General features: G+C 40.9%; 1 protein-coding gene across 1 annotated transcript in view; it reads right to left on the bottom strand.

The window, feature by feature from the left end:
• Window positions 1–4,536: 4,536 nt before the first annotated feature.
• Window positions 4,537–22,586, bottom strand: part of LOC139260238 (rab11 family-interacting protein 2) — a 90,579-nt gene continuing 72,529 nt past the window's right edge. The window contains exons 4-5 of the mRNA XM_070876564.1: window positions 22,314–22,449; window positions 4,537–5,422 (exon numbers count right to left, since the gene is read on the bottom strand). Of these exons, the coding sequence (XP_070732665.1) occupies window positions 5,198–5,422; window positions 22,314–22,449 (361 nt within the window). The 3' untranslated portion in view covers window positions 4,537–5,197. The remainder of the gene's footprint in view (window positions 5,423–22,313; window positions 22,450–22,586) is intronic.

The following is a 22,586-nucleotide window of genomic DNA, read 5'->3' as shown; positions in this document are numbered from 1 at the left end:
GCATATGGTTTTTAGCAATAACATGTCAAGCACAGCTACAAATGTAGAATGTATTTAGAAGTTTAATATATGTAAAGAAAGATGTGCTTTGTCACAACTTACAGTGCAATTATACTGAATTTATACATTAAACCATTAGCAGATTAATACCATTGGTACTTTCTTTTCAACCCATTGTAATTTTTAAACATGCATTCAATTTAAGGATAGCCATTTATAGCAACATTCCTTCATAATAAAACACATACCAAGCAAAGCTACATGCAGCCATTTTTCTTAGCTTATTTACAATACCAGACAAATATGGAATATCTATTTAATGTAAAATTATAAACCGATGCTGTGACTGCATATTCTATTCTTGATTTTTTTTTGAATTTGCCAGATACATAGTGAGGAACACTGAATGACTCAACATTTTCACTTCTAAAATGCCATGGATTCATACTATACACAACATGAAATCTTATACATACTCAATTAAAAAAGTCATCTCTTTTGCAGGCTATGCTTATGTGCATTTGAAATCATTGTAGAAATTCTTGCATAACATTCTGCTTCACATGTTGGCATGAACCTTGCATCAGTTCAGTGTTCAAAAAGTTCAAACAATTATTACAGTACTGCAGAAATCAGATACAATATTTGTTCAATACACCTTTAACAGGACTGTGCAGCATCCCAACTTAATATAAAACTGCATAGATGCCCATATATTTTAAGCATCATTTTATATGTAGTACAATTCATGGCTGATGTTCCATTCATTAGATTTATTTCTAAAAATGTAAGAAAGTCACTTTCAACTATCCTTGCCTTTGTTACCTCTAGACTATTCCAACACACTCCTGGCTGGCCTTCCACATTCTACCCTACGTAAACTTGAGGTCATCCTAACTTACACCAAGTCCCATTCACCCATCATCCCTGTGCTCGATGACCTAGATTGGCTCCCGGTTAAGCAATACCTCAATTTCAAAATTCTCATCCTTGTTTTCATATCCCTTCATGGCCTCACCCCTTCCTATCTCTCATCTTCTCCAGTCCCACAACACCCCCCTCCCCTCCAGAGATATCTGCGCTCCTCTAATTCAGCCCTCTTGAGCATCCCGATTATAAATCGCTCAACCATCAGTGGCCGTGCCTTTCGTTGCATAGGCCCTAATCTCTGGAATTCCCTGCCTAAACCTCTCTGACCGTCTATGTGTCTCTCCTCCTTTAAGATGCTCCATAAAACCTACCTCTTTGACCAAGCTTTTGGTCACCTGCCCTATTTTCTCCTTATGTGGCTTGCTGTCAGATTTATGTCTTATAATACCTTGAAGCACCTGGGGACGTTTTACTACATTAAAGGTGCTATATAAATACAAGTTGTTGTTGTATAAATTGTTTTCCAATCACAAGAAAGCATTTAAAAACCCGAGGTGCAAGAAAAAGATGCATAATTCTGCAAAATAATGTGCATGAGCAGTGCATGTATGTGTACCACAACTTGGAACAGAGAATGCTCAATAGATAAATTACATGCAACGCACTGAACAAGGGAAAGCAGAGAACTGCAGGGATATATAAATTAAATATGAAAATATAAATTGGAAGTACCTTTATACAGATAAGAGTTTAGATGACACACACAAGTCGGCCTCCTTCAGTTGAACCTTGTTTCTGGCTAGCGACAAATCTCAAGTCAATGGAAACACCTCACCCTCAGCAGTTTACATCCTTTATTAAAAAGAGACTGCTGTTGGGAGCAGTAATTAAAATGGCAAGGAACAACATAATAAAGGGATAGCTGCAATGCATGTTCATTGCAGAGCAAGTGTTCATTAAGATCAAATAATTGTCGCTCCTTTACTTATCTCTTCTGAAGTTTACAAAAGTAGGACTGATACAAGCCCCAGGGATTAGGGCAGTTTAGTGAAACAAGCAGCCAAGTTCAGCTTCCAACTAGCTTTTTTTTTTAAACCCAAGTAGTCAACAGGACAGAAGGAAAACCACTGCTGTCCAGTGTCAGTATTGCTGCACTTTTCGTACTGAGCTTAATTAGAATTGAAGCATTTCTTGTGTACCCTCACAGTGTGCACCAGAACATTTCACTTTTATCAGTTTGTACAATTTGGCAAATACAAATTGATAATTTACTGCACATAATGATGAGCTCCTAGCCCAACCAGTGGCTTTAGTTATTGGGCCCTTAACTTAGTAGATAAACTGCAACTCCACTATCCCCCATTCTGTAGTTTAGTTTCTATTACAGATGAAGATTTGCATATAAACAAGTTTTATGCCTATTTAAAAAAAAACATTCATGTCTCCCACAGCAGCTAACCAGTAAAGACAATAAACTGCTTTAGAGTGCAAATAAAATACTGAAGTGATAGAGCTATTATTTAGCCATCATGAAGAATACATACAATATACACAACATCCAAGCACCCGTCCAAAAAAATTCTTCCAGTCACACAAAATTGCAATACAAATCCTTTGCAAAGAATGCCCATCATTTTAATTCTGCTCAAACTAACAAGAGGCAATGATGGGTAAGAAAATGGAGGGCAAGAATACTTTCCACCAGGAGAAGATTTAAACTTAGAGCAGTAAAACATGGTGGTAGAAGCAGCAGGTAGCAACCTAGATAACAGACAGGTGTCACGAGACAGTGGAAAGTAAAAATGTGCAAGGTAAAATATGATGGCACAACTGAAGATTTATACACAAGAAAATGGTCTGGAAGTATGTTAGCCTATAAACACCGTCTTTGGCTTTAGATGATGCCCTAAATGGCTAGCAGTTTATACAGCCATCAGGAGTTCTCAATTGTAATAGCTGTACAGCACTTTAACATGCGTACCAGTCATATACATCTTGACTGTAAAATGTACTGCTTTATTATGTGGTTAAGTCTCTAGAAGTGTGGTATAATTATTGGAATCATTCTACAAATAGCACTTTACATTATCTCATCTCCCGAAAGGGCAGGAGCTGAACTCACGCATCATTCTTCTCAAAAGTGCACCTTAAAATCAGCATGGATGACTGCCTGTACCATTTATTCACAGCTCTGTAACCTTACTTCAAGTTTACCGCATTTTATTGTTGCAAACGGTCAATAGTCAAAATATGCTAAGGATTTGATCTGGTTTCTATTTCTAAATAATAACAAAGTTATCTAGCAAGTACCTTTTAAGAGTGTAAAGAATAAAAGCAATTTAAAAAAAAAAGTTGCCTTTTTTTTTTGTAAAACATTAGCCAAGTGCACAAAATCAAATAATTTAAAACTTTTGTTTCAATTTTCATTTTCAAAAGTGCAAAAGCAATACTGGCATAGAGCATTTCAACTGATCCCTGTGGGCACTTAAACATTTAAATAATGTTAAATGGTATGTGTCAGTGTTCAACGCAAGCAGCTTAACCCAGCTCGGAGTACTCCACAGAGTTGAGGTCTGTGTTGTTTTATTGCAGCCAGATAAATAACCTGAATGACTAAGGTAATTTTCACCATTAGCTAAAAAACTTTTACGTGAATACAGTTTTCGATGATTGATTCTGGACAAACACAAGAGATGGCTACCTACTGCCTTCATGTGCAACACACACTATGTACCTTAAGATGCTTACAGGGCTAAGTGACAGCAACTCCTAAGCACCAACTGTGTCCATTAAATATACAGCTTTAAATAATCTGTTTTGAATAATTGTCATGTGAGACTGTCAATGAATTATAAAGATAAATACATACTTTTAGATTATGACCCACTAAAGACTACAAACAACTAATACTTAGAGGCTATCCACTAACGCAGTAGTTATCATTCCATTTAAAATGCACAGGAAACCTTAGTATAGTTTGGCATAAAATGCACAACTTTTATTCTGAACTACCACCAAAGTATGTCCTTTACAAAAATGTATATAACTTAATAAAAATTAGTGAGCACTATCATTCTTCAGTTGCTTTTTAAATGACAGAATTTGGCATTCTTACTTTAAGACTCTATATTTTTTGTATTGACATGCATCTAGACCTATTTCTCATCAATACAAAAAACAGCAGCATAACTGCAGCCTCAGATGACATAACCAATGTTTTAATGAACTTAAGTAAATGGTTAGATAGTTTTGTTCTGCAAAAAAAAAAAAGGCCCATTGCATTTCTGCTATACATTGTTCCCCCCAAAACAGGGTGAAATGCAGATCAAAATGAGAAACATTGGATTTTTCTAATGTATTGCAGTATTCAGTAAATCAAATGTTTGATGCAAGTACAAGTGTAAAATGAGCTCCAAAAAGAGAACCCAGCATTGTTGTGGAAATACTGGAAGATTCAAATATAAAAGAGAGAATCAAGTAATAGGCAGGAATAAAGTGATCAGTTTTGGCATTACAGAGTATACCAACATCTGGCTTAAATATATTCAACTAAAGTGTATGAATGGCTTCCGCAATATAATAGAAAACACCGTAACATTTACTGTGTGAACGTCTCCCTTTCCCCCCCCCCCCCCCCCACCAACCAACAATAAATGTGCCAGACCCTTCCTTGAAGTACACAATATAACAGGTAATCAAGTAGTAGGCAAATATAAAGTGATCAGTTTTGGCATCACAAGAGCATTCTGACATTTTGCTTCAATATACTCAAGTGTATGAATGGCTTCCACAATAGAATAGAAAACACACCACTTAATTTACTGTGAACCCCCCAAATAAATGTCAGACCCTTCGAGGTATGCAAATAGTACTGTAACTATTTAAATGCAAGTATAATTACAGAAAAGCTATTCTTGCTTTAGATTGCTATTTCATTCTATTGTTGCTACATTCTATAGTCTCTAAAGATAATACAAAAATAAATATGCAAGGTCAACATGTGAGTCGTTCAGAAGGAGGGGGCTCCCCCATGGTCAATCTAACTACCAGTGAAGTCAATATGTATGTGCTAATCTGCATATTTTGTTTAAAAACAAATTGTAATTTTGATTTAAGTTCATACTTGAATGTTAGCCAAATTACTAAGAGAGACTCAAGATATATAGATTCTACTTTGCTTGGCAACAAATGCTCAATACTCACTAAGGAAAGCTTCACACCATCTTTGCTTTATAAAGTTCTTCACCTATGCACTGACTATAAAAAGGTCTTCAGAGTTGCCGTCAGACACGAAGTATATTTTGTCAATTACAAAATTTTAAGCCGGTCAGTTGGTTTTTGAAAGTTTTCCAGCTTTTCTAGATGGTTCATATGGTACTCTAAGAATGCTGGGAGTTTCCTCCATTACTCGCACTAGAAGGTTATCAATGTAGTCCTCAAGTTCCCGGATTTGGCCATCCTTTCTCTTAAGAAGTTCTTTGTGTTTCACGAGTTCATAGATCAGCTCATCATATGATAAATTACGATAGGCAGTGGCAAGTAGGCTGGGATCCTGAAATCAGAAACTGAAATTAGGTTGCATAAATTTATAGCTTCCTTACATTAGATTAAAAAAAAAACTCAGTTTAACACGGTGTGCCACATAAAGCCCTAAATGGAGTTACTGCTTTTCCTTGCAACAAAGAAAACAGAACTGTAAACGTAGTAAGAGTCGGGTCGCAATCATGTTACCAGGCTGCATCATGCAACACACAACATGTAAAGAAGGATCTGTTGGCTCCAGGCGCCTGTCCTTGTTGCCTGCTCAGGAGAGCAGGTTAAAATTGCAGATGTTGCGATCATGGTAGCTTTCGGACAGATAAGAGCCAGGCCGATTTTAACTGCCCACCTGCCAGGTTTCTGCTGAGCGAGTAGGGTTAAAAATCACCCCCAATGGGTCAGATACAGGGCAAAGTTCGCTGAACCATGACAGATGTGTTGTAATCCTCATTTTAGAAGAAGAACACCTCTCTCCTCCCCCCCCCACCCAAGTACACCAGTGTGACTACTTTATTTCCTCGTCATGTATCCAGATGCAGGCCGCGAATCCTTAAAAGGCACTTGAGAAAGGAAACTTTCACATTACTTTTGGACTGTATTAAAACTATTGCATCAGAGCTGAGGACATTGCCCTATACCACTTGAGCACTGGTTTGGATAACATTAGTCAACCAGTAATAGAGTTAAATAGAGTACCCATTACATTTTTACTGAATAACCACTAATAGCCTTAACCTTTCCACACAAAGAAAATAGTTAATTCAATTATCAATGGGAAAATAAAACAGATTTTTATCTTGAATGAGAGTGCCAAGTTCAACTGGAGGCATGCATTTAATTAAATTCATCAGTATTCTAAATAGATTATCCTTTTTCAAAGAGTTTGCTGTTCCTCTAACCCAATCTATTTATATTGATCCTCGGCCACCAGCTGCCATTACCGAGGTCGTCTGCAGCTACAAGCCAGATCAATCTATGATAGACTGGTAGTCAAGATAGCTATTTTTAATATGTTACTGGTTTAACACTGGTCTCTAAAAGCATTCGACTGGCAGCAAAATAATCTGCAAAGATTTCACAATACCTCTTAGTGACATCATGACATAATGTGCATAATTACCGAGGTTGTTTTGTGCGTCATGACAGAATTATGTTGTGTCGTATCGAATTAGGGCTCATCCTGGTTTCCAAAGGCCTCCATAGCCTTAGCCCCTCTCTCATCTCTAACCTCCTCCAGCCCTATAATCCTCCAAGATCTCTGCACTCCTCCAGTTCTGCCCTCAAGTTTAAGCAGAGGCAGCAGAGTTTTGAATGAGCTGAAATTTACAGAGGGTGGAGGGCAGGTCAGCCAAGAAAGCATTGGAATAGTTGCGTCTAGGAGGTAGCAAAGACATGGACGAGGGTTTCAGGAGCTGATGAGCTGAGGCAGGGGCTGGAGACAGGTGATACTGCGGAAGTGGAAGTAGGCAGTTTTGGTGATGGAGAGGATATGGGTTCGGAAGCTCAGCTCAGGGTCAAATAGGACACAGAGGTTGCGAATGGTCTGATTCAGCCACAGCAAGTTGCCAGCAGAGGGCTGGAGTCAGTGTCTATGAAGTTTGTGGCAGGGACCGAAGACAATGGGCTTTGGTCTTCCCAATACTTAATTGGAGAACATTTTTGCTCATCCAATACTGGGTGTTGGACAAGCAGCATAACAAATCAGAGGAGTGAAGAGGTCGAGAGAGGGGATGGTGAGGTAGAGCTGGAAGTCGTCAGCACACACGTGGAATCTGACATTAACTGCATAAAACAAGTGGAAATCAGCATAAACCATCAGGGCCGGCGGAAAGCAGCGAACTTATGCCATATTCCTTCTTTAAGTACTGCTTTATGAATGAAAATTAATGTTTGAAGTCATCAAAACATCTTTTATGCATATTTAAGAAAATGCAATCATGAAAATATTTCAATTTTTAATGCCAATCATTCAGATGCCATAAAGATGCACTTAAAGATACCGAAAATACTTTGTAGATCTGAGGAGAAATAAAAGATTGCCATGAAACACCAGAAATATGTCTTTAGGTCCTGTTGTGCCCAAAATCTTTGGTGTAAATTTACAGTCCATATAGATCTGGCGTAAATTCATGAGGTGTAATTTTGCAGGGGAGAAGGAACTATGTTAATGAGCAGCAAAAGGTTTTGGCAGAGATTTTGCAGAATTGGCATTAAAATAGAGGAAATTTGGGCACAACGTAAAAGCATGCGCAAGTCACTTACTTCCTCGAGTTTTTGCGCCAAAGCTTGGCAGAGAACCACACTTACGCCGTTGTTTTAGCGCAAGTTTTCAGGAAATTCATGGCCACTATCTCTAGTGGATCCAACCATCATGTTTTTTGATTGGAGGCAGGCAGAGTGCTCAGTCTATGCAAACACGGCCAGTAATGTGCTTTACCTATTGCTGTTCAGAGAGGCTTGCTTTATCCATCAGCAAAAGTCCAGCAGCGAGTTAATAAACCCAACCTTCAAACTCCACATAAAGACGTGAACATGAACTGTTTGTTGTTGCTCGAGCGGTGTTATCCACAACATAAATTCCTACTTTAATTTATCTAAAAAGATAAGTACCAATTTCCATAGGATGGATTGGCAGGGGTCATTACAGAACCCCTTCAACTCAAAGTGGGTCTGTAATACAAATTAGGTAGTGAGCACAAGTTTTTAAAATGGGTTTAAGTTCTCAATGCTGCACATTGATCTATTCAACTTTTAAAATGGACAAAAAAAATTGTCCTTCAGAATACAACACCTATATTAGGACCGAGATGAGGAGAAACTTCTTCACCCAGAGAGTGGTGAACCTGTGGAATTCTCTACCACAGAAAGTTGTTGAGGCTAATTCACTAAATATATTCAAAAAGGAGTTCAATGTAGTCCTTACTACTAGGGGGATCAAGGTGTATGGCGAGAAAGCAGGAATGGGGCACTGAAGTTGCATGTTCAGCGATGAACTCATTGAATGGCGGTGCAGTGGTACTCCTGCACCTATTTTCTATGTTTCTATATACAGCTCTCCTATAAAAGTACCATTAAATTAACTCATCACTTTTAATACACTTCACCTTTTCCAGAAATATCACGTGGTATATATTACAACATTTGGACTACAAAAAAAAGTTTGGAAATTGGTACTTATCTTTTTAGATAAATTAAAGTAGGAATTTATTGTACACACTCAGACCAGAAAGGGGATACAATCCTTCAGGTTGTCTTAAAAATCCGATAGTTTGACTTCTAGATTTAGAGATTTCTAGCAGACACTTTTCACCTCCCACCTGAAGAGTCATTAGTAGAAACTGATTCAGGCATGAAATCATCCAGAAATTTTCCAACCAGACAAAACATTTTCTCCCAGATACTGTCCTCATCGAGCTGACTCTGCAGGAAAAGGCTACTGGAACCTGCACAGCTGAGGTAAGTTAATGTGAAGTTATGATATTGCCAAATGCGATAATATATTTCACTCTAGTAGTTATGGTTGGTAGATTTTGCAGGTGGTTAATTTTTAAAGTTAAAATAATTCAAATGCATACAAAACACTGGTTAACAACAGTTTTTTTAAAAATCCAATGCATTTAATACTACCTTTCTGAATGAAAAACTTGGTTTCTGACAATAATCAGAATGACTGATTAACATGCAATTTAAAAAAAAATTAAATAAATGATTTCCCCTTGATACATTCTGCAGGCAAGAACACTTAAGATTAAACATGTCAAAGCAGCACAGGCTGGTATCCAAAGTAGTTTGAAGAGTCCGATAAGATGAAAGATCTGGCAAGCAGTGACCCTCATTATTGTTCTAATGAGGAACTTTGCTCTGGGAATATCAGTACAGTTACTTTCACATCTACTATTCTACTCCCCTCATCTACCTTTCAGTATTTAATTAGGTGTTAAGGAGTTCACACTGCCCTCTAAACTGGCTGCCACTCCTATTTAAACACTGCTTTTTGGAGACAGGTACTGGCACTAGAACGGAGATGGCGGCAGATCTAATTATTATGCACACACCCAGCATAAAGCCTCTTCAGAACCTAATGATGGAGAACAGGAGACAAATTATCCTGAAACTCTTGTATGGAGACCACATAAATTATGCACCAATTGAATCAATGCAGTTTCTTAATGAACAAGCAAATGGTGTGATGCCAACTTGGCACTCTTCTGTGTACTGAGTCTTCCAGTATCCCCTTGCCTCTAAAATAACATCTTCATTAAAAATGAATATCAAAAGACACTACACTTAAACATCCTTAACCAAACAAACTATTTTACATATAATTAAAAAGAACAATCTGAAAAGTAATTGGTATGCCATAGGTCCACAATTAAATTAAAATAAGGCACACTAAATCTTCAAGCTAGTATTCAAAATTTTTCAGTAATTTCACATAGAAATGCAGTCACTGGATAGCATTCTATAACTATTATTAGGTAATGTCTACCTATTTGGTGGGTAGTCCATTTGAAATCCCCAGAATAAATGGGATATCATGTCAGATCCTTCGATAGGTTTTAAAGCAGTTCATATTTTCAAATCTTATTTAGTAAAGAGTTTTTTTTTATTTTAAGAATTGACTCCCCTTTCCATCTTCCCCCCTACCCAATTGAGGTGTTTCCATTTCCAAAAGTTTCTTTAACATCTTGTGTTCCTTTCTTTAAATTATGTAAATTACAGCACAGTTTGGAACTACTCATTATTTGGCAACAGTTTTTGCCCCTGGGTCCCACAAAAAATGTTCTGTAAAGTATGGATTTCTTTAGAATGTTTCTGGGAACTCTATTAAGTTAGTTATTTATCTGCCTTCACCAAAATCATGGCATAAAATGGTGCAGTACAAATAACTTTCCATTGCAGTGTTACAACATACAATAATATTGCACATTTAGACTTGGTTTAGTCGACTCATCATCATAGGCAGTCCCTTGGAATCGAGGAAGACTTGCTTCCACTCCCCGAGTTCTTTGATGACTAAACAGTCCGATACGAGAGCCACAGACCCTGTCACAGGTGGGAGAGACATTCATCGAGGGAAGGGATCGGTGGGTCTGGTTTGCTGCGTGCTCTTTCCGCTGCCTGCGCTTGGCCTCTTCACGCTCTTTGCGTTGAGACTCGAAGAGCTCAACGCCCTCCCGGATGCACTTTCTCTTCGGCCAGGGTCTCCCAGATGTCAATGGTGATGTCGCACTTTACCTGGGAGGCTTTGAGGGTGTCCTTATAACGTTTCCGCTGTCCTCTTTGGCTCGTTTACCACGAAGGAACTCCGCATAAAGTATTTGCTTAGGGAGTCTCGTATCTCGCATGCGAACTGTGTGGCCTGCCCAGCGAAGCTGATCGAGCGTGGTCAGTGCTTCAATACTGGGGATGTTAGTCTGGTCGAGGACACCGATGTTGGTCCGCCTGTTCTCCCAGGGGATTTGCAGGATCTTGCAGAGACATCGTTGGTGATATATCTCCAGTGAGTTGAGGTGCCTTCTATACATCATCCGTGCCTCAGATCCATAAAGGAGGGCGGGTATTACTACAGCCCTATAGACCATGAGCTTGGTAGTAGATTTGAGGCCTGGTCTTCAAACACTTTTTTCCTCAGACGGCCGAAGGCTGCACTGGCACACTGGAGGCGATGTTGAATCTCCACATCAATGTCTGCCTTTGTTGACAAGAGGCTCCCGAGATATGGGAAATGGTCCACGTTGTCGAGGGCCACACCGTGAATCTTGATGATTGGAGGGCACTGCTGTGCGGCGGTGACAGGCTGGTGGAGGATCTTTGTCTTATGGATGTTAAGCGCAAGGCCCATGCTTTCATATGCTTCAGTGAATACATTGACTATATCCTGGAGTTCAGCCTCTGAATGTGTGCAGAATCAGGCGTCGTCCGCATACTGCAGCTCAACGACAGAGGTTGGGGTGATCTTGGACCTGGCCTGGAGGCGGCGTAGGTTAAACAGCTTCCCACTGGTTCTGTAGTTTAGATCCACTCCAGCGGGGAGCTTGTTGATTGTGAGGTAGAGCATGGTGGCGAGGAAGATTGAGAAGAGGGTTGGAGTGATGAGGGTAGACTACAGGAGCGTGAATGGCAAAAAAGTCCTTATAGAACAACTTTTCAGAAAAGGTACTCTACATAATATACCAAATGACATACAACATTCGAGAAAGGTATATTGGTTTCTATTCATATGGCGGGAAAAATTCAGCAAAATCTCAATGCACTTACCGATATTAAAGTCATTTTACTAACCACATTATAAAAGTTAAGATACCCTTTCATTGATACTTTGATAGTCAATCAGGAAACTTGTCGCGATGAATGCAGTCTGTGGAGAAAATGTACCGGCCGACGTGTCAACACATTACTTTGATGGAAATTTTGGTACTTTTGAATTCTGATTAAAGTATAACTAGTCTGCCAAGATATGTTATGCTTGGACCAGGATTTCTATATAAAACAGCAAGTGGGAATGGTACATTGGAATTCTGTCTGGTTAAAAATTATACTTTGATCAGCTATGGATTAATCCAGGCTGCGTTACAAGTATTCAAAAACTGGGCACACTAAAGCCTTTCATGTTTGACAGGAGAAACGCATCAAGGAATTTGCAAACTCCTAATAGCAAGTTCTTCGGGCAGGGTTGGATACAAGTTGCTGCTATGTATTTTTCAATTCCTTTAGTGCATCCATGCATCTGCTGCGCCGATTTCCTTAACTCTCTGGAAGGTTTTTCTGGAGAGGCCAAATGTGCTGACCTAAGCAGAACTAGAGTAACTCTCAGCTGGCCAAACTTCCCTAAATGGCCAGAATTGGTGTAGGTGGCTGGTTACGCTCCGTTTGGCTGAAAAAAAACCTGACCTAATAGATAGTCGTTTTTGCGGCCGCAAACGAGACTCCGGGATGGTATGCTGCCTCCCTGGTGCAAGGGTCAAGGATGCCTCGGAGCGGCTGCAGTGCATTCTGGAGGGGGGAGGGTGAACAGCCAGCTGCACTATATGGTACATATAGGTACCAACGATATAGGTAAAAAAACAGGATGAAACATAAACATAGAAAATAGGTGCAGGAGTAGGCCTTTCGGCCCTTCGAGCCTGCACCACCATTCGATAAGATCATGGCTGATCGTTCCCCCAGTACCCCTTTCCTGCTTTCTCTCCATACTCCTTGATCCCTTTAGCCATAAGGGCCATATCTAACTCCCTCTTGAATATATCCAATGAACTGACATCAGCAACTCTCTGTGGTAGGGAATTCCACAGGTTAACAACTCTCTGAAAGAAGAAGTTTCTCCTCATCTCAGTCCTAAATGGCTTACCCCTTATCCTAAGACTATGTCCCCTGGTTCTGGACTTCCCCAACATCGGGAACATTCTTCCCGCATCTAACTTGTCCAGTTCCGTCAGAATCTTATACGTTTCTATGAGATCCCCTCTCATCCTTCTAAACTCCAGTGAATAAAGGCCCAGTTGATCCAGTCTCTCCTCATATGACAGCCCAGCCATCCAGGGAATCATTCTGGTGAACCTTCGCTGCACTTCAATAGCAAGAACATCGTTCCTCAAATTAGGAGACCAAAATTGAACACAATATTCCAGGTGAGGCCTCACTAAGGCCCTGTACAACTGCAGTAAGACCTCCCTGCTCCTATACTCAAATCCCCTTGCTATGAAGGCCAACATACCATTTGCCTTCTTACCGCCTGCTGCAGCTGTATGCCAACTTTCAATGACTGATGAACCATGACACCCAGGTCTCGTTGCACCTCCCCTTTTAAATGAGGTCCTACAAGCTGAATTTAGGGAGCTAGGAGTTAAATTAAAAAGTAGGATCTCAAAAGGTAGTAATCTCAGGATTGCTACTAGTGCCACGTGCTAGTCAGAGTAGGAATTACAGGATAAATACATGGCTTGAGGAATGGTGCAAGGGGGAGGGATTCAGATTCCTGGGACATTGGAACCGGTTCTAGGGAGGTGGGACCAGTACAAACTGGACGGTCTGCATTTGTTCTAGGCGGAGTGTTTGCTAGAGCTGTTGGGGAGGGTTTAAATTAACAAGGCAGGGGGATTGGAATCTATGCAGAGGGAAATAAAAAGGGGGGCAGAAGCAAAAGGTAGGAAGGAGAAAAGCAAGAGTGGAGGGCAGAGAAATCAAGGGCAAAAATCAAAAAGGGCCACATTATTTAGACAGGTTAGATGCAGGAAGAATGTTCCCAATGTTGGGCAAGTCCAGAACCAGGGGTCATAGTCTAAGGATAAGGGGTAAGCCATTTAGGACAAAGATGAGGAGAAACTTCTTCACCCAGAGAGTGGCAAACCTGTGGAATTCTCTACCACAGAAAGTTGTTGAGGCCAATTCACTAAATATATTCAAAAAGGAGTTAGATGTAGTCCTTACTACTAGGGGAATCAAGGGGTATGGCGAGAAAGCAGGAATGGGGTACTGAAGTTGCATGTTCAGCCATGAACTCACTGAATGGCGGTGCAGGCTCAAAGGGCCGAATGGCCTACTTCCGCACCTATTTTCTATTACAACATAATTCTAAAAGGGCAATGTGTTTAAAAAAAAACAAGCCTGAAGACGGAGTCTCAATGCGAGGAACATTCGTAATAAGGTGGATGAATTGACTGCTCAGATAGCTGTTAATGGACATGATGTAATTGGATTACGGAGACATGGCTCCAAGGTAACCAAGGCTGGGAACTCAACATCCAGGGGTATTCAATATTCAGGAAGGACAGACAGGAAGGAAAAGGAGATGGGGTAGTGTTAATGGTTGAAGAGATTAACGCAATAGTAAGGAAGGACATTAGCATGGATGACGTGAAATCTATATAGGTAGAGCTGCGAAACACCAAAGGGCTGAAAACATTAGTGGGAGTTGTGTACAGACCACCAAACAGTAGTAGGGAGGTTGGGGATGGCATCAAATAGGAAGTTAGGGCCACGTGCAATAAGGGTACAGCAGTTATCATGGGTGACTTTAATCTGCATATTGATTGGGCTAACCAAACTGGTAGCAATACTATGGAGGAGGATTTCCTGGAGTGTATAAGGGATGGTTTTCGAGACCAAAATGTCGAGGAAATGTAGAGAGCTTGCCATCCTAGACTGGGTCTTGTGTAACGAGAGGGGATTAATTAGCAATCTGGTCGCGTGGGGCCCCTTGGGGAAGAGTGACAATATGGTAGAATTCTTCATTAAGATGGAGTGTGACAGTTAATTCAGAGACTAGGGTCCTGAACTTAAGGAAAGGTAACTTCGACGGTGAGAGATGTGAATTGGCTAGGATAGTCTAGAGAATGATACATAAAGGGTTGACGGTGGATAGGCAGACATTTAAATATCACATGGATGAACTACAACAATCGTACATTCCTGTGTGGCGTAAGAATAAAAAAGGGAAGGTGGCTCAACCGTGGCTAACAAGGGAAATTAGGGAGTGTGTTAAATCCAAGGATGAGGCATATAAATTGGCCAGAAAAAGCAGCAAACCTGAGGACTAGGAAAAATTTAGAACTCAGCAGAGAAGGACGAAGGGTTTAATTAGGAGGGGAAAAATAGAGTACAAGTGTAAGCTTGCAGGGAACATAAAAACTGACTTCAAAAGCTTCTATAGAAATGTGAAGAGAAAAAGATTAGTGGTGAAGACTAATATAGGTCCCTTGCAGTCAGAATCAGGGGAATTCATAATGGGGAACAAAGAAATGATAGACCAATTGAACAAATACTTTGGTTCTGCCTTCACTAAGGAAGACACGAATGACCTCCCAAAAATACTAGGGGACCGAGGGTCTAGCGAGAAGGGGGAACTGAGGGAAATCCTTATTAGTCAGGAAATGGTGTTAGGGAAATTGAAGGGACTGAAGGCCGATAAATCCCCAAGGCCTGATAGTCTGCATCCCAGAGTACTCAAGGAAGTGGCCCTGGAAATAGTGGATGCATTGGTGGTCATTTTCCAATATTCTATAGATTCTGGTTCAGTTCCTATGGATTGGAGGGTAGCTAATGTAACCCCATTTTTTTAAAAAAAGGAGGGAGAGAAAAAACAGGGAATTATAGACTGGTTAGCCTGACATCAGTAATGGGGAAAATGTTGGAATCAATTATTAAATATGTAATAGCAGTGCATTTGGAAAGCAGTGACAGGATCGGTCCAAGTCAGCATGGATTTATGAAAGAGAAATCATGCTTGACAAATCATCTACAATTTTTTGAGGATGTAACTAGTAGAGTGGATAAGGGAGAACCAGTGGATGTGGTGTATTTGGACTTTCAAAAGGCTTTTGACAAGGTCCCACACAAGAGAATAATGTGCAAAAATTAAGGCACATGGTATTAGGGGTAATGTATTGACATGGATAGAGAACTGGTTGGCAGACAGGAAGCAAAGAGTGGGAATAAACGGGTCTTTTTCAGAATGGCAGGCAGTGACTAGTGGGGTACTGCAAGATTCCATGCTGGGACTCCAGCTATTTACAATATACATTAATGATTTAGATAAAGGAATTGAATGTAATATCTCCAAGTTTGCAGATGACACTAAGCTGGGTGGCAGTGCGAACTGCGAGGAGGATGCTAGGAGGCTGCAGGGGGACTTGGACAGGTTAAGTGAATGGGCAAATGCATGGCAGATGTGGTATAATGTGGATAAGTGTGAGGTCATCCACTTTGGTTGCAAAAACAGTTTGGAGATCCAGTTAGGTGGTGGAAAGGTAGAGCTGGGTGTCGTTAATGTCCATGTAGATGCTGACGCCATGTCTGCAGATAACATTGTCAAGGGTTAGCATGTAATGGAGGATGAGGAAGTGGCCAAGGACAGACCCTTGGGGGCTACTGAGGTAACAGAAGAGAAACCATTGCTGGAGATCCACTGGCTACAATTAGATTGTTAAGAGTGGAACCAAGTGAAGACAATCCCAGTAAGCTGGACAACGGAGGAAAGGCATTGGAGGAGGATGGTATGGTTAACTGGGTCAAAGACAGTGGAGAGCGACGAGGGATAATGTAGCATGGTCATAATCACAGAAGATGTCATTGGTAACTTTGATTTTGGCTTTCAGTGCTGTGGCAGGGGTGGAAACCTGTTGAGAGATTCAAACAGAGTTGCAGTACAGATGGGAATGGATTTGGGAAGCAACAAAACATTCAAGAACTTGAGGAAAGGGAGGTGGGACGATAGAGGGGTCAAGGGTGTTTGAGATGTAGGTGATGGCAGTTTTGAAAGTGAGGGGGCAATACCCGAGGGAAGAGAACTATTTACAACTTACATGTGGGCCAGGAGGGAAGTTGGATCGTCAGTTTAGCCTCAGAAACATATAGCACGGAAGGAAGCCATTTCGGCCCATTGTGTCCGCGCTGGCCAACTAAGAACTATCCAGCCTAATCCCACTTTCCAGCTCTTGGTCCACAGCCCTGTAGGTTACGGCACTTTAAGTGCACATCCAAGTATTTTTTTAAATGTGGTGAGGGTTCCTGCCTCTACCACCCTTTCAGGCAGTGAGTTCCAGATCCCCACCACCCTCTGGGTGAAGAAATTTCCCCATATATCTCCTCTAAACCTCCCCCAATTGCCTTAAATCTATGCCCACTGGTTGTTGACCCCTCTGCCAAGGGAAACAGGCCCTTCCTATCCAGACTCCTCATAATTTTATACACCTCAATCAGGTCTCCCGTAAGCCTCCTCTGTTCCAAAGAAAACAGACCCAGAATCTCCAACCTTTCCTCGTAGTCAAAATTCTCCAGTCCAGGCAACATTCTTGTAAATCTGCTCTGCACCCTGTCCAATGCAATCACATCTTCCCTGTAATGTGGTGACCAGAACTGCACACAGTACTCCAGTTGCGGCCTAACTAGTGTTTTATACAGTTCAAGCATAACCTCCTTGCTCTTGTATTCCATGTCTCGACTAATAAAGGCAAGTATTCCATATGCCTTCTTAACTACCTTATCTACCTGGTCTGCTACCTTCAGGGATCTGTGGACCTGCTCTCCAAGGTCCCTTTGTTCCTCTACACTTTTCAGTGTCATACCATTTAATGTGTATTCCCCTTGCCTTGTTAGACCTCCCCAAATGCATTGCCTCACACTTATCCGGATTGAATTCCATTTACCACTGCTCTGCCCACCTGACCAGTACATTGATATCTTCCTGCAGTCCACAGCTTTCTTCGTCATTATCAACCATACGGCCTATTTTAGTGTCATCTGCAAACTTCTTAATTATACCCTTAACATTCAAGTCCAAGTCATTGATATATACCACAAAAAGCAAGGGACCCAGTACGGAGTTCTGCGGAACCCCACTGGATATAGCCTTCCAGTCACAAAAACACCCATCAACCATTACCCTTTGCTTCCTGCCTCTGAGCCAATTTTGGATCCAATGGGCTTTTACTTTCGTGACCAGTCTGCAATGTGGGACCTCATCAAAAGCTTTGCTAAAATCCATATACACTACATCACATGCACCATCCTCATTGACCCTCCCAGTTACCTCCTCGAAAAATTCAATTAAGTTAGTCAGACACGACCCTCCCTCGCCAAATCTATGCCGACTGTCCCTGACCAATTCATGTCTTTCCAAATTAAGATTTATCCTGTCCCTCAGGATTTTCCCCAATAATCTTTCCACCACTGAGGCCTGTAACCACTTGCTCCATTCCCCCTCTCCCTTTTTAAACAAAGGTATAACATTGGCAGTCCTCCAGTCCTCTGGCACCACAGCTGCAGCCAGAGAGGATTGGAAAATGATGGTCAGAGCCTCTGCTATTTCCTCTTTTGCTTCTCAACAGCCTGGGATACATTTAATCTAGGCCTGGGAATTGATCTACTTTCCAAACTGCTAATCTCCTTAATACTTCCCCTCTCACTATGTTTATCTCGTCTAATATTTCACATTCCTCCTTCCTCATTTCAAAATCTGCATCGCTTCTCTCTCGTGAAAACAGATGCAAAGTATTCATTAAGAATCCTACCCACGTCTTCCGCCTCCAAACACTGATTTCCGTTATGGTCTCTAATAGGCCCTACTCTTTAGTTATCCTCTTGCTCTTAAAGTATTTATAAAACATCTTTGGGTTTCCCCTGATTTTATTTGCCAACATTCTTTCATGCTCTTTGCTTTCCTGGTATCTTTTTAAAATTGCACCCCTGCACTTCTTATACTCCTCTAGAGTTTCTGCATAAGCTTCCCTTTTTTTCTTTATCTTACCCTGTATGTCCTTGACATTCAGGGGACTCTAGATTTGTTAGCCCCATCCTTATTTTTTTTTTTAAATAAAGGAAATATACTTGCTCTGTACCCTCAGGATCTCCTCCTTGAATGCCTTCCACTGCTCTGACACTGATTTACCATCAAGTAGCCGTTTCCAGTCCACTTTGGCCAAATCCCATCTCAGCTCAGCAAAATTGGCTTTACCCCAATTGAGAACTTATATTCCTGGTCCCCCTTTGTTCTTTTGCATAACTACCCTAAATCTTACTGAATTATGATAACTAGCACCAAAATGCTCTCCCACTGATGCCCCTTCCACCTGCCACTCTTCATTTTTCAAAACCAAGTCCAGAAGTTGTTGGGCTTGTTACATTCTGGACAAGATGAAGCCAGTGAGGGCATGGGAAGAAAGAAGAGAAGCTAGAGAAAGACGTGGGTTCAAGGCCAGGGCAGGGGTGAGCCTGGGGAGTGTTTTGGCTTGGTGGGCCAGGGAATGTGGAAGCAGCAACATAAACAGCTGAATGAATGGTCTCAATCCTCGTGGTAAGTCCATGGTCTCCTTGCACTTGTTGGAAGCGGGAGAAGAGGAGGCAGGGAGGGGAGTTTAGGATGATTATAGTGGTGAAAAGAAGCCAGAGTTATCTTGGTTGTCTAGTATGATCCAAAATTTGCTCCCCATATATGTAAAAAAAAACTTGTGCTCTGTGGATATCAACTACATTTTATTTTCCCCTCCCCCCAGACCCCCATGAAATCAATGTGAAGTGTACTTTCTACCAACATTTTCTAAAACAAGTGAAACAGGTGGGGCTTGATTTTTGCCCCGTTGACCTGCTGCACAAAATAAGATAGGTCTGCCGTCATGCGAAGAAGGTTAAGTAAACATTTGAGTGACAGAGACCCAACTTTCAAAAAACTACAAATTCAAAAGGGGTCAGGCATTAATTTGATCAGGATTTCTGCAGCAACCTGAAGATTGCAAAAAGGAGATATTTTAGCCAAAAAGATAGTAATTGTGATTCTGTTGAAATATTTATAGTGAACAGAAAAAAATAAGTGACTGACTGGAAGTTGGGTTCACATTCTACCCTTTCACCCCAGAAACCAAATTCAAATGTACCCCAGACTGTCGAGAATAGTCTTTGTTTACAGGTTCCACAGTGCAATGTTAAAAATAATTTTGGGCAGTTTCAATTGTTAATTGTAGGCAGGCTCAATTTAGCATAAATTAGGTAATTGGCTGTCACTCAGATAGGCCAGAGGATGTTAATTTATTGCAGTAAGGGGTGCTCTTGTGGTTTGTCTTAAGCCATCCTGTTGAGGACAAAATAGAGGGTGTTTACTCCAGAAATGGTCTGTACTCTAATGGACATTGGATACTTGGTTTTTAGTGCATGTTAATTGTAAATTTAAATTGGAATTATTAATACATCCTGGACTAGTCAAACAAAAAGTGATCGATCCAGATTACTTAAATCTAGTATGAATTATTGGAAAAAACTGGCAAAAATAAGTAATTCTTAATTTTTGGTGAACTTTTTTTTTCAGTTCCATCCTCCTTCCAATTTCCACCATCTCGAACATGCTCTGATTTTGTAGGGAAGGAGGAGCTGCCATGGTCACTTAACAACAGATACTGATTGTGGGTGAGGCAAACCTTTTGTCCTTTTGCTCTCTGCTAAAGAATGCTTCACTTTACGAGTCAGTCCATCTTCCAGCCAGCTGAGAATTTTTGAAAGAAGTTGCAGAAGCTGGGTTTCAGTGACAGGCTACTCCGGCACTCAAACCCATAACCACTTGATTGGGATGGTAAAAATAGAAGCCTGTTTAAATATAATTCCTGCTGATTTCCAAAAAAAAAAGAGATGTTAAGTGAAGGACTAAGGGAGGGAAATTTGGTATTTGTTGCAACCGTAGCGACTCTGCCAGAGAAAGCTGATATGCAGAGCTGTCCCGGGGCACTAAGGGAAAGAATGACTGCATGAGGCAAGGTGAGATTTTTTTTGCGATTTAACTTTATTTGGGGTGAGTGATGGATAAGGAATGTTTTTTGTTCAGATTTTTTTTTTTTTTTTGCAGGCCACTCTTAGGTTGCTACGAAGCCGGCTCTTTAGCATGGGATATTCGGTTATGCACCCGGCCTAGCGCCTTAAGAGAAGTGTGAAACGCTTCCCTTAGTGCTCCACTCCCCAGGCACAAAAACTGAATTTTACTGTTCCCGTCGCTAAAAGATTTCCGATGCTAAATTTAGCAGCCGCCCGACATTAGCGCCTTAGGAAATCTCCAACCAAATTTTTAACCTCAGGCCCATAAAAGCAGATATAAAAATTGGAGAGATTAGGACATCAAAAAGTAGCGGTTTGAGCATATCAAGTCCATAAATTGTAAGAGGAAAACACTGATCAAATGCTCAATTTGGAAAGGTATTAGAAAATAAATAAAAGGTTTCTCAATTAAAAATTCTCTAAATTTAATCCAAAAATTAATGTAACATTTTTGTAAATTTGCTGAAGAGGTTACCATGGGACTAACAAATTTAAGTCTTATCAAAACAGTCTAGAGGCAAGAGTATCATAGAAGGGAGTCAATCAAAATCAATTTCAGCTTAAATAAATATGAGTACTGAAATGAGTCAAGTGAAAGCTTCACCTCAAAGCAAATTGTACTTTGTGGACATGGCACACACTACGGGCCCAAATTTCGGGCCGCACAGAGAACGGCGCAGCCCTGACCTGGACGCCCGTTTTTCGCGCCACAAAGTGCGCCTAAAAAAAAAACTTCCCTATTCTCCGGCTCCCTGCAGGCCCTCGAGCTGGGCGCGACGCAGCATGAGCTGTGGGGGGGGCAGAGCCAGGACCTCTGCACAGGCACGCTACACTGGGCGTGCATGTGCAGTAGCTCCAGGCACCCAAAACAGTGTGGGAGGGGCCCGAAGCATGCATCCCCTAGCCCTGGCCGAATGGCCTCACTGGGGCTGCGTTGATAAGGCTGCCTCCCATGCCCAGCTCCTTCCCCTCCCACCTCTCTCTCTCTGAAACACAGACACTGACAGAGAGTGAGAGAGAGAGAGATAGAGACACTGACAGACACACACCGGGGGGGGGGGGGGCCGTCCCAGCACGCTGTTGGTGGACTTCAGATGCTGCAGTCAGTAAGTAGAAAATGTTTATTTATTGATTTTTTTTTTTTAAATTAAAAAAAATTAATTTTTTTTGATTGATTTATTGATGTATTTATCATTTATTATTGATGATGGCTCTTTGTAAAACTGAAGTATTTAATGTTTGTAAACTTCCCTTTAAACCCCCCCACTCCCCACGCCTGATTTTAAGTGTAGACAAGGTTTTTCTGAGCATACAAAAATCTACACTTACTCCATTCTAAGTTAGTTTGGAGTAAGTTTTCACTGACTAAACTTTCAAAATGGGCGCAAGTGGCCGGACACGCCCCCTTTTAAAAAAAAATCTGTTCTAAACTGAAACTGTGCTAATTGACTAGAACTGGAGCAAACTAAATGCGAGCATTGCAATTTCCAAGGTACTCCATTCTAAACCAGTTGCTCCAAAAAAACAGGAGCAACTCAGGCCGAAACTTGGCCCCTACATGTTTTGGACAGCTTTTCTCACATAAAATAAATACATTTCCTTACACTTACTCTGCTTTTGTCTCCATAGTATTCAGAGTGGTGTTGCTGGAAGGCTTTACTTGAATGTTGATTATTCTCCAGACATTTATGTCTGTCAGTGGATGCTGTAGTCTTCAGATCTTCAGAATTGATGGGCTTGGATAAACTATAATGAGAAATAAAGAAAAATTCTAACTTGAATTTAAGGGTAACTGTACAATCGTTCATTTAAATGACATGTAGTAACATCTACAGCAGTTAATCTACTCTTAGTATTAGAGTTTTGCTGCAAGAATTACACGG

The sequence above is a fragment of the Pristiophorus japonicus genome, chromosome 3, assembly GCF_044704955.1.
Source record: "Pristiophorus japonicus isolate sPriJap1 chromosome 3, sPriJap1.hap1, whole genome shotgun sequence".
Classification (NCBI taxonomy): Eukaryota; Metazoa; Chordata; class Chondrichthyes; family Pristiophoridae; genus Pristiophorus; species Pristiophorus japonicus.
Note: the sequence above shows the minus strand (reverse complement) of the source record. Positions and strands in the feature narration are given on the sequence as shown.